Source organism: Cajanus cajan, chromosome 8 (assembly GCF_000230855.2).
Source record: "Cajanus cajan strain Asha chromosome 8, NIPB_CcT2T_4, whole genome shotgun sequence".
Classification (NCBI taxonomy): domain Eukaryota; kingdom Viridiplantae; phylum Streptophyta; class Magnoliopsida; order Fabales; family Fabaceae; genus Cajanus; species Cajanus cajan.
In genome coordinates, this window is record NC_138524.1 from 17772254 (window position 1) to 17784432 (window position 12179).

At 27.3% G+C, this 12179-nt stretch overlaps 1 protein-coding gene across 3 annotated transcripts; it reads left to right on the forward strand.

The window, feature by feature from the left end:
- Positions 1-1765: 1765 nt before the first annotated feature.
- Positions 1766-6394, forward strand: LOC109816814 (G-type lectin S-receptor-like serine/threonine-protein kinase SD1-1). Of its 3 annotated transcripts, XM_020381944.3 has the most exons (7): positions 1766-3121; positions 3247-3366; positions 4841-4986; positions 5075-5285; positions 5378-5615; positions 5741-5891; positions 5969-6394. In XM_020381944.3, exons 1-7 carry the CDS (start codon positions 1846-1848, stop codon positions 6272-6274), a joined length of 2448 nt encoding a protein of 815 aa, XP_020237533.2. In that variant the 5' UTR covers positions 1766-1845; the 3' UTR covers positions 6275-6394. The 3 variants fall into 3 exon arrangements, with proteins under 3 accessions (XP_020237533.2, XP_082918710.1, XP_082918709.1); XM_083062584.1 differs by lacking the exons at positions 1766-3121; positions 3247-3366; positions 5075-5285 and having other exon boundaries at positions 4853-4986; positions 5442-5615; XM_083062583.1 differs by lacking the exons at positions 1766-3121; positions 3247-3366; positions 5075-5285 and having other exon boundaries at positions 4860-4986.
- The last annotated feature ends 5785 nt before the right edge of the window (positions 6395-12179 follow it).

A 12179-nucleotide genomic window follows, 5' to 3' on the forward strand; every position in this document is an offset into this window, starting at 1 on the left:
TTTTAATATTTCAAATATGAGTATATATTAAATCAATTCTAGTACTAAACAAAACTTAGAAAGATTGGATCAAGAAACATAGTAAGGAAATGGCTCCGAAAGAATTAACATACATATAAAAAATATATATTACAAGGAAAGCAATAAAATACAGGGTAAATTACATGTTTCTGTTTATCATCTAATTATTGGTTTTGGTATATATTTATTTCTCCAAAGTTTAAAAGGAATTTACTTTAATATATTGAAGTGCCTTTCTAATCAAATTAATATAGTAAACAGACGAAACAATCAACTTAGATAATATTTGGCCTAACCTTTTTTCGGTCAAACCTTCATATGCTCTGGGTCATTATTTTTCTTTTATTCACACATATATATATATATATATATATATATATATATATATATATATATATATATATATATATATATCCATTTATTTTAAGAGTAAGTTTTTAAAGACTTATTTTATTCAAAAATTTATATTTTACATCAAATTTCAATGAACTAATTTAAAAAATTTTAATATATATAAATCAAGTTTATAAATCTTTATGATGATCCTTCAATTTAAATTAATAACAAAATATCAAATAATTTTGAAATTTTTTAAAAAAATTTTTGAAATTTAATTTATATATTAAGAACTTTTAATTAAATAGTTAAATTATTGAATTTTGATGTATAAAATAAGTTATTGAAAAGAATAAGTATATCAAGACTTACTCTTAAAATAAGTGAATCTCTCATCTTTTATATATATATATATAATATTTTTCGTAATTGATGTAAAAAAAAAAAAAAAAAAACAACAACAACACACTAAAGGCTCGAGAAATATTTGTGCAATTATTGATAAAAAAAAAATAGAAAAAATCACTAGTGGAAAACAAGGCTTTTATGTCATCTCTTTTTCATTGGACTTAACAAAAATTGACGTAAAAAAGATGCAGTGACATTTTTGTAATTTTTGTGAAATATTTTACGTTGAACCTGGTAGGGTCTGACGTAAAATGTACAATCTACGTCGGACACAACATACAACTGACGTAAAAAAGTAGCAAAAGCGAATAATAAGAGTGCATGGGGTACAACATTCACTTAGATCATCACTTTTCTAGATTCTTCTCTGTATAAATCCTCTCCCTCTCTTTTGTTGCTAAATCGCTTTTTCTATCTTCTGCAAAGTGGGGTGAACTCTTCGTTACTCGTTCGCACATTGTTGCAACTCAGGTATGAATTGCTAACACCTTTTTGCTTCGCATTGTTATTGGGGCTATTTGTTCTATTCGGTCTTTATGTTGTTCTATTTGCTTGGATTGTTAGCCTTTTCTGCTAGGTTGTTCTATCAAGCAGAACGATCCGTTATCCAAGTAAAATGGCATATCCGACGTAAGTTTACGTCAGATTTCACAACTGACGTAAATTTACATCTCCCGTTTTTACATCAGAATTTTTTTTGACGTAAAAAACTTAAAATAATCGACTTAAATTACCTCTTTTGTACTAGTAAACTAATGTAAAAACCAAATGAGATTGTCTTATTTTTAGTATAGATTATTAGTATAAATAACAATAGGTAAAAGATGGTGGATAGCTAGTTCCCTAAGAACGATTCTTGCTGGAAGAGGTGACAACCGATGTGAATTAATTGGGAACATTAATGCAAATTGACAACATGAAGAAAATGGGGTACACGGTTGACTCAAAGTCAATTTAGAACGAATAGTTAACCAAAACACACGTAAATCAAGCACTCAAACCTTATCTTCAACTTCCCATTTTCGTGTTTATAATACAATTGGCTCAATCCATATAATCAATACATTTTCGTGTTACTCAATGGACATTCTTCCTTTCATGATTTTATTTGCATGCATACTTTCTCTTTCTCTCAAAATCTCCGTAGCAAATGATTCTATCAACGTGCTCCAGTCCCTGAGAGATGGGAAGACCTTGGTGTCAAAAGGTGGAAAGTTCGAACTTGGTTTTTTCAATCCAGGTAGTTCCCAGAAACGTTACCTAGGCATATGGTACAAGAATATCCCAGTTCAGACAGTTGTTTGGGTTGCAAATAGGGTAAACCCTATCAATGATTCCTTAGGCATCTTAACAGTGAACTCCACAGGAAATCTTGTTCTCACTCAAAACGGGTCTCTTGTTTGGTGCACAAACTCTCACAAACAAGCACAGAATCCAGTGGTAGAGCTCTTGGACAGTGGCAATCTTGTGATAAGAAATGAGGCAGATAGAAACCCAGAAGCGTACTTGTGGCAAAGTTTTGATTATCCATCTGATACAGTTTTGCCAGAGATGAAAATCGGATGGGACCTCCGAACCGGTTTGGAACGAAGACTAACATCTTGGAAGAGTTCAGATGATCCATCACTTGGAAATGGTTATTATGTTATGAATAACTGTAGCTATCCTGATATGTATACATTGGAGAGAACACAAAAGTTATCCCGGTTTGGTCCTTGGAATGGCATGTACTTTAGTGGAATACCAGGTCTACAAAACAACACCATTTTTGGCATTAGTTTTGTCAGCAATAAGGATGAAGTTTACAGCTCCTTTAGCATCTTCAGTAACATAACCATCGCCAGAACTGTAATAAACCAAACAGGTTATATTTATCGCTATGTATGGGTGGAGGATGATGGAGATTGGAGGACATATAGATCCTTCCCTTTGGAGTTTTGTGACACTTATGGCCTCTGTGGACCCTACGGGAACTGCGTAAGTACTCAATCCCAAGCCTGCCAATGTTTGAAAGGTTTCAGACCAAAGTCACCAGAAGCATGGATCTCATCTGGGTGGAGTCAAGGATGTGTACGCAATAAACCATTAAACTGCAAACACAAACTCACAGAAGGGTTTGTGAAATTTAAAGGCCTCAAAGTTCCAGACACTACACATACTTGGTTGGATGAGAGTATTGGTCTAGAGGAATGTAGAGTCAAGTGCTTGAATAATTGTTCTTGCATGGCCTTTACTAATTCAGATATTAGAGGTAGAGGTAATGGTTGTGTCATGTGGTTTGGAGATCTCATTGACTTGAAACAGTTTGAAACTGGTGGCCAAGATCTATATATCAGGATGGATGCTTCTGAGTTAGGTAAGCACCAACAACTTTGATCTTATCATTTTAATTGAAACTTTTGAAAACTCAATATCACTCTAACTTTAGCCTTTATTTGTTTGTTTTATTATTATAATTAATTATTGATTCCAACCCTCAAGAACCTGTATCTAGCCACAAGAAGAACACGCCAACAATAGTTGCTTCCACCATTGCTGCAATCTGTGGGGTTCTTATACTAAGTACTTATTTTATTTGCAGATTCCGGAGGAGCAGTGCAGGTAAATAATTGTTTGCCCAAAATTTTATTGAATTGCAATTTTCTGTATATGACTCGTAGAGCAGCAAGTAAATAGGAAATTAGAAATATAAATTATTAGAATGATATTTGCTATAAATATAATTATTAGGATTGTCGCCTTACAATTATTACCTACACGAAAATAGAGTTGTAGTGATAGATAAAATTTTGTTATTAAAAGTTAAAAATTTATTAATTTACAAATAAGTTATTTATTGGTTATGTAAGTTGTATAGTAACTGTCTTTAATTTTTTCTTACAACGTACAAGTATATATACTTGAGTTTTAGCTACACTAATTTTTTATATATAGGTAGAAATTGTTTTTGATTATATTTATAAAAATAAAACATTCGTAGATGTAAGTCATTTTCCTTGAAGTGTCTTAAATAAGAGGATTTATTTGGACATGTCATTAGATAGTTCTTAATTTCCTTTTTGTATTAGAGTCCACAAAACGCCTGACCCAACATTTATATATATGCCATATTTTTGCTGACTCGATCGAACGGGTTTGCTAGCCTGTCAGAGACTGAGATAGAGTATGCCACTTTATTTATTATTTTCTTTATAACTTTAAATGTAATTTTAAAAAGAAATATCAAGCCAATCAAGTCCAACTACATTGGGCTTTTTTGTGTGTGTCAACTTATAAGTTACCCCTTTTATTAGATACAATGAAGAAAAAAAATGAAAACATCCTCTTTATTAAACACACCACTTTTGACTAAAATTCATTAGCTCAAATAAATAATTTAACACTATTTTTTTAATTAAAGATTGAGGTTTTATCCTTATTTTAAGAATATAATTTTAATTGAAAGTATCATATATTTTACTTTTTTAAGAGTATATTAGATAGAACGGAGTTATACTTCATTATAAAAAAATATATATATAAAAAAAAAAAAGCATAACACTTTAGTTTATATAAATGACATCACAATAATAATAAATGATGAGAATGAAAAGTATGATATGAAGTACAATATTTTATTCATAATAAAACTTTACTTACGTATAATAGATGGTTCAACAAAGAATCACTTTGCTCATTTTGAAGTTTTCGGGGTATTTTAGGTGATGGTTAGGACACAAGAGGTGATATGGATAAGAAAGTTCAAAGAGGGGGTTAGGGTTGTGAGAATAAATGATAGAGAAGTTTAGGGAGGTATTGTTGTAGTATAGGGAAATTGGTGATGCAAATTGGAATTTATCATGATTTAATCCTCAATTAACAACAAAGTGCAAAACAAGTAGCATTTTTAACATGCCATTGAATTTCACTAACTATATGGTCTTAAATGTAATAACTTGCTAAATATTTAACAAAAGGAGATAAAATTATTATTTTATTTTTCCCTTTGTAGTTTTCACATTTTTTAGTTCCTACCCATTTCAATCTCCTTCCACACTTTACATAGCATTATTGACGACTTTCCTTCTTCATGTAGGAAATGAATTGACACGAGATGACAATGAAAAAAATGTGGATGATCTTGACATCCAATTGTTTGATCTAGCAACAATTATGATTGCCACTAATAATTTCTCCATGGAGAATAAGATTGGGGAAGGTGGTTTTGGATCTGTATACAAGGTAATAATGTTTCGAACACTTTGACCAAAGAAGATAAAGAAATTTAAATATTAATGTAAAGTGTCTTTTCTTAACTATAAATATGTAGGGAGTATTAATGGATGGACAAGAAATTGCTGTAAAGACTCTATCAAGAAGCTCATGGCAAGGGGAAATAGAGTTCATTAATGAAGTAAAATTGATTGCAAAACTTCAACATCGAAATCTTGTAAAACTTCTTGGTTGCTTCATTCAAGGACAAGAAAAAATGCTAATTTATGAGTACATGGCAAGTGGTAGCCTAGACTCCTTTATTTTTGGTATGCAAATGAATGAAACATAGATTTGATTATGAATAACTATAGAAAAATAAGTAAATTACTAAAATAACATTTTTGCTTTAATAATACAGATGATACAAAAAGTAAATTGTTAGGGTGGCCTCAACGCTTACATATAATTTGTGGAATTGCAAGGGGACTTATGTATCTTCATCAAGATTCTCGATTGAGGGTTATCCATAGAGATCTCAAAGCCAGTAATGTTTTGCTTGATGAAAATTTGAGTCCAAAAATATCAGATTTTGGATTGGCTAGAGTATTCAAAGGAGATCAAATTGAAGGAAACACAAGTAGAGTAGTTGGGACCTAGTGAGTGTCTCATTAACCATCTCCTTTCCTATTTTTTTCACACATACACATGTATGCGCGCGCACACACACATATACATGTATCTGTTTATGCTAATTGTGTTTTATGCAATGTATGTCTTACAGTGGGTATATGGCACCAGAATATGCTACTGATGGATTATTTTCTGTGAAATCTGATGTCTTTAGCTTTGGAATTTTAGTGTTAGAGATTGTGTGTGGCAAGAGAAATAGAGGACTTTATCACACAGATAAGAATATTAACCTCGTTGGTCATGTAAGAGCTTGAATTTGCTTACAGTTTATGTATGTCTAATAATATTCAAATAATTATCATTTATTATAATGATACAGGCATGGACAACATGGAAAGATGGTAAGGCATTAGAGTTGATTGACTCAAGGATGAAGGGGTCATGTGTTATATCAGAAGTACTACGTTGCCTCCATATCGGTCTTTTGTGTGTGCAACAATACCCAGAAGATAGACCTACAATGGCGTCCATTATTCTTATGTTGGAGAGCCACATGGAATTAGTTGAGCCTAAAGAACATGGCTTCATTCCTAGAAATGTTGTAGTTAAAGAAAATTTACACTTAAGTAAAAAGGATACAAGTTCATCCAATGATGTGACAATTACAATGTTAGAAGCTCGATGAATCTCACAAAATTAATTAATTGGATATACTAAATTTAGATATATGCAGACATTGTAAGGATTTATATATGAAAACCATTGGTGTTAGTTTATCACATTCTTCTATGTCATTTTTAACTTATATATTTTGATATGTTTGCTAGTTAAGTTTATAAGTTTGATATAATAAATAATACAAACTTGTTTATCTAAATTATTAAATTCTATGACTCATTCCTAATACACATTGCATTAGAGTGAGTCATGTTAGTTAGAAAATTTTGATCTATCTCAATTATAAGAAAATTTTGGCTTAACTCACTTACAATTAACTCACCACGAGTTAACCCATGATAAGCCAAGTTGACTCATGGGTTGACTCACCAAGTATTATTTTATTTTATTTTATTTTATTTTTTAGGTTATTAAATATATATTAATTTATGTAATTATACATTTATTCCATTTACTAAATTTTGTGCATACTAGTGGTGAATTATGATAAACAGTGTCAATTTACTATTATTTGTCAATATTTTATGCAACAACTTTAATTTTATAAATTGATTAAGTTGGTTGCATGTGGATGATGTCTATTTATTTTTTTGACATTTTATTTGTCTTATTTGTTAACATAATCATAATTCTAAAATATAAGATTAATTTATATTTTTTATAAAGTTTAATCATTTTTTTATACATTTTTTTAATTTAAGTGAGTCAACCTATTTACAGTGTGTTTAGTTTATTGTGAAAAAGTCTTAAACGGCCGTTGAACGTGAAAGCAACAAAATGTTACTTCTTATTTTTCTGCTTTGGAATGAGAGAATTCCCGTTTAAATCATTTTAAATGATAATCCAAACACGCTCTTAATTCATATGGGTAAAGTCGAATTACCGACTTTGACAATTTACATAGATTATTAATATTGTTTGTAAGTTTATAATCCCAATTTTTGTTTTTTTTTTTATTTCTTGGACCAGTTAAACAAGATATTTAATGTTTGACTCAACATATTGAAAAGCATAATATTTGTCACCATGCAGGGGATCAAATGCAAGTGTGTAAACATGAAAACAACAAAAGTTCTATAAATAAATACTTTTAAAATTTATAATAAATTATATATATAAATTAATATTATGTTTCAATATATATAAATTATATTTTAAATTGTTATAAATAGATGCTTTTAAATATATAAATTATATTTTAAATTTGATAAATAATTTATATTGTAACACAATATTATTTTTATTTATTGATAATTTATTTTAAAAATATTAAAGTTTGATTCATAAATAATTATAGTAAATAAAAACTAAATTAGATAAGAAAATAAAAAAAAAAATCTAAAACTCTAAAAAAAATCCTTAAAAACACTCTCATACAAGATAGAGATTTATTTTTAATATATATGAGTTAATTAATGTCATTCTTCTACAATAGTAAACTAAGTTTTTTATAGTGAAAATTAACATAAAGAAATTAATATATTTTTTAAAACACACTATAAGTACTCCTTTTATGATTCACGTACATATGAATTGCATGATTCCATGATCTAGTTCTAGCATAAAAAAAAATACATTGACTTAAATTTGTAGATATTTCTTATAAAAATTTTTTATGAATATTTATTTTATTAATTTATGATTTTCATGCAAATATTTTATACATTCAGTACATTTTTTTTTTACAAATTTCACTATAATTTTGTCAAAACATATTATAATTTTTTAATTTATTAAAAATAATAGATTTTTTTTACATATTTTCATAAACACTTTGTTTTGTATAAAAAGAGTACTTAAAGTTTCTTGTAATTTCATTCACTAAAGAGATTATAGATAAAATATTTAACATTTGTTAATTTTATGATTTTCATGCAAATATTTTGTACATTAAGTATATATATATATATATATATATACAAATTTCACTATAGTTTTGTCAAAATATATTATAATTTTTTAATTTATTAAAAATAATAGATTTTTTTTACATATTTTTATACAAACTTTATTCTATATAAAAAATATTTAATGTTTCTTGTAACTTTGTTCACAAAAGAGATCACAGATAAAATATTGATAAAAACTAGTGCATTGCACAATGGAAGACAATAAGAGCTATACTAGGGTTCTCCTCGAGATCCCTACGGAGGAGATGAACTTATTGGTAAGGAATACTCGTAAAGTGAAAAGAAAGCCTAATTGTGAAGTGGTTGAGATAGGGGTAGAGCCTAATGGTGAGCAAACATGTGACAATGGTCTCATGTATATGGGTAAACTCTTGGAGAACGAAGGCCCTATCCCTTTTTCTCATTTTGATGTATGTTGTTTTGGGAAACTAGATAAGGAGGTGTCGTCCTCTCATATCTCAGAAGGCAATGTAGCCAAAAATCCATAATTGCTTATTTTAGATGAAGAGTTTGTGAACTGGTGCAAGCCTTGGCGTGGATCTTTGATGGTGAAGGTTCGTAGGAGAAGGGTTAGCTTTAGGTAATTAGAGGCAAAACTCAACTGTGATTGGATGCATGAGGGAGACATAAATATTATTAATGTTTGTAAGGATTACTTCTAGGTTTTGTTTTCTTCTAATGAAGATTATAATTATCATGCTCTAATGGAAAGGCCTTGGATGTTGGAAGGTCATTATATTCTAGTACAACGTTGGAGACCTTTTTTTTTAGCTAATCCTATTGTGGCATGAAAAATAGCAATATGCTACAATTTTTTATGGAAATTTTTCGACGGATATGGATTTGTCGGAAATTTTTGACAGAATTTTTCGACAGATATTTTCTGTCAAAATTTTTTGACGGAAATATAAATTCGTCAGAAATTTTCGACAGAAATTTTTTGACCAAAAATTCTGTTAAAAATTTCCGACAGAAAAATAAATCCGTCGGTAATTTTCGACAAAAAGTTTCCGATGGATTTATATTTCCGTCAAAAATTTCCGATGAAATTATAAATCCGTCAGAAATTTTTTATTTTTAATTATTATTTTTAATTCTTATTTTTAATTTCTTATTTTAATTTCTTATTTTTAATTTATTATTTCTAATTTCTTATATATATTTGTAGTATTAAAATTTTTATATATCTTTTAAAGGTATAAATATATATTATAATTATTTATTACAAGTTTTTTATATCTACGATTAGTATTAAAGATGAAAATAAATTAGGTCACATTATATTTTATTATAATTTAGTTGGTTTGAACCTAACTTTCTTTAAAAATATATATTTTAAGTATGACTTATTTATCTATCATAGACATTTTTTAAATGTTTGGGTAGAACTACAATCATAAAGACTTATTTTATAATAATTTAACACTATTAAAAATATGAAAATAAATATGTCAAATTTTATAAAAATAAAGTTTAATTTATTTATGATATAAATATGTTTTTAATATCTAGTATATATTTTTAAATGATAATTTATTTTAAAATATATCTTATAATAACAATTCTAAATGGAACATAAATTTTCTAATTTTTCTTATTTTGATTTTTTTAATCGATGTATACAATTTTACTATTTTGATTTTTTCAATCAACGTATACAATAAATAAAAAACACAAAAGATAAACATGCATGCTACAAATTTTATTTTATCAAAAATTATTTATTTTAATATATTACATTATATATGTGAATATTGAGACATATATATATATACATATATATATTATAATTAAATTTTTTTAAAATATTAATTCATTATTAAGAAAAAAAATTTATCATATGAGAATTAATTTCCTTCAAAAATTTGACAGATATCAAATAAATAAACATTTTTTTCTAAATCTATATATTTATTTTATTAGAATAGAATTTTTATTTTTTAAAATATATTATTTTTTTAGATAAAAAATTATGTATATGTCAAATAGTAGTGGGGACAAGTGCCCCACTATTCCAAACGTGCATCTGTCCCTGTATATATATGTATGTATATGTATGTATATGTATGTATATATATATATATATATATATATATATATATATATATATATATATGAGGAGGGTTCAAACGACACCGGTGTAACTCTAAAAGAGTTACACCAATTTTCAACCATTGATCAACTTTTAATCTAACTGTTCTAATATAAACATAATAACTTATAATCTAACTATTCAATTCCCTCTCGCGCGCAAATAAACACCTAGATACGCTGCTCCTTCTTACAATCCAAATTGAAATCGCACGCCGCTGCCTCCTACATACACCGATGTCGTTTGAACCCTCCTCTATATATATATATATATATATAATCGAAGATGATTTCTTATAAAACAAAATTAAATCTGTTGGAAAATTTATATTTTCGATGAGAAAATTTTTGTAGGAAAAGTTATATTATTAATAGAATATTTCAGACAAATTTGTATTTGTTGAAAATGTAAGAACTGGTTTTAAATTTGATATGAAAATATTATGATATAATTAGATAAGATTTTAAGTTAGTATTTTATTAATGGTTGATAATTAAAAAATAAAACAAGGATCAATACATTTTTTGAATTTTATATGTTTGATTTAAGATAACTTACAAAATAACTCTTGGTAAAGTTATTCCGCTCAATAACTCATGGTGTGTGTTGAATTTCATTGATCCAATTAATTGTTAAATTAAAAGTTATTAAATTTGACTAATAATTAGTATAAAAAAATTAATTAGTTTTAGAATAAATTATTTGCTAATTAACAATATAATTGAAACATTAATTATTTTAAATTATTTAACTAAAATCTTATTGACAATTTACTATATGATCTTAATATTTTTGTATAATTAATATCTGGTTTTAAATTTGATATGAGAATATGATATATAATTAGATAAGATTTTGTTAGTATTTTATTAATAGTTGATAATTAGAAGAAAAAAAAGGATAAATACATTTTTTGAATTTTATATGTTTAATTTAAGGTAAATAAATATATTAAATTAATTAATAATTTATTTAAAATATTAAAATTTAATTTATAAGTATGTAATAAATAAATATTTATAATTTTATAAATTATATTATCATTATAAATTATAAAATTAAATAATTTAAATTATAATTTTAAATAGAAATAAGTAGATGTTATTTATAAAAGTAAGTACATATAAATAAAGAACAATTAAATATATTATTATTATTATTGGTAATATAAAATTATTATATATTATCATTATAGTACAAATATGAGATTGTATATTTGAGGATGAGTTAAATGAATTAATTTGTACAAGTTATATTGAGAACATACATAGACATTTCGGTAGCTTACTCATCGGAACTTCACAGTTAAGCGTGCTTGACTTGGAGTAGTACAGGGATGGGTGCCCTTCTGGGAAGTTTCCCAGAAATTGCACAAGTAAGGATAAATTTCTGTCGGAAAAATTATTTCCAACGGATTTTTTTTCCGACGCCACATTTTTCGACGGATTGAAATCTGTCGGAAAAAGAAAAATCTGTCGAAAATTCACCTGTTTCCGTCGGAAATTTCCGTCGGAAATCAGGATTTTTCTTGTAGGGATATCCCAATATTGCCTATTGAATTGTTTAATGATCAGTTTCTATAGAGGCTGGGTTATACCATAGTCACGATGCATAAGATTGATAAGATCACATCCATCCATGCATAGGGCCAATTTGCTTGCATTTATGTTGAGTTTAACCTTGATATATCGTTGTTACCCACATGCAAATACCTACTTAATCTTCAATATAAAAACTTACATTTCTTATGCTTTTGTTGTGGCAAGTATGGCCATAAAGAATCATCTTGTGGTGATAAGGGACAAATAATGGGGAGGCACATGTTTGGTTGAAGGTAATGTCGACTAACCCTTTAGAAGGCTTGGGTGCGAATAAAAATATGAGTAAGTTGGATCTTATTGGTGGCTAAA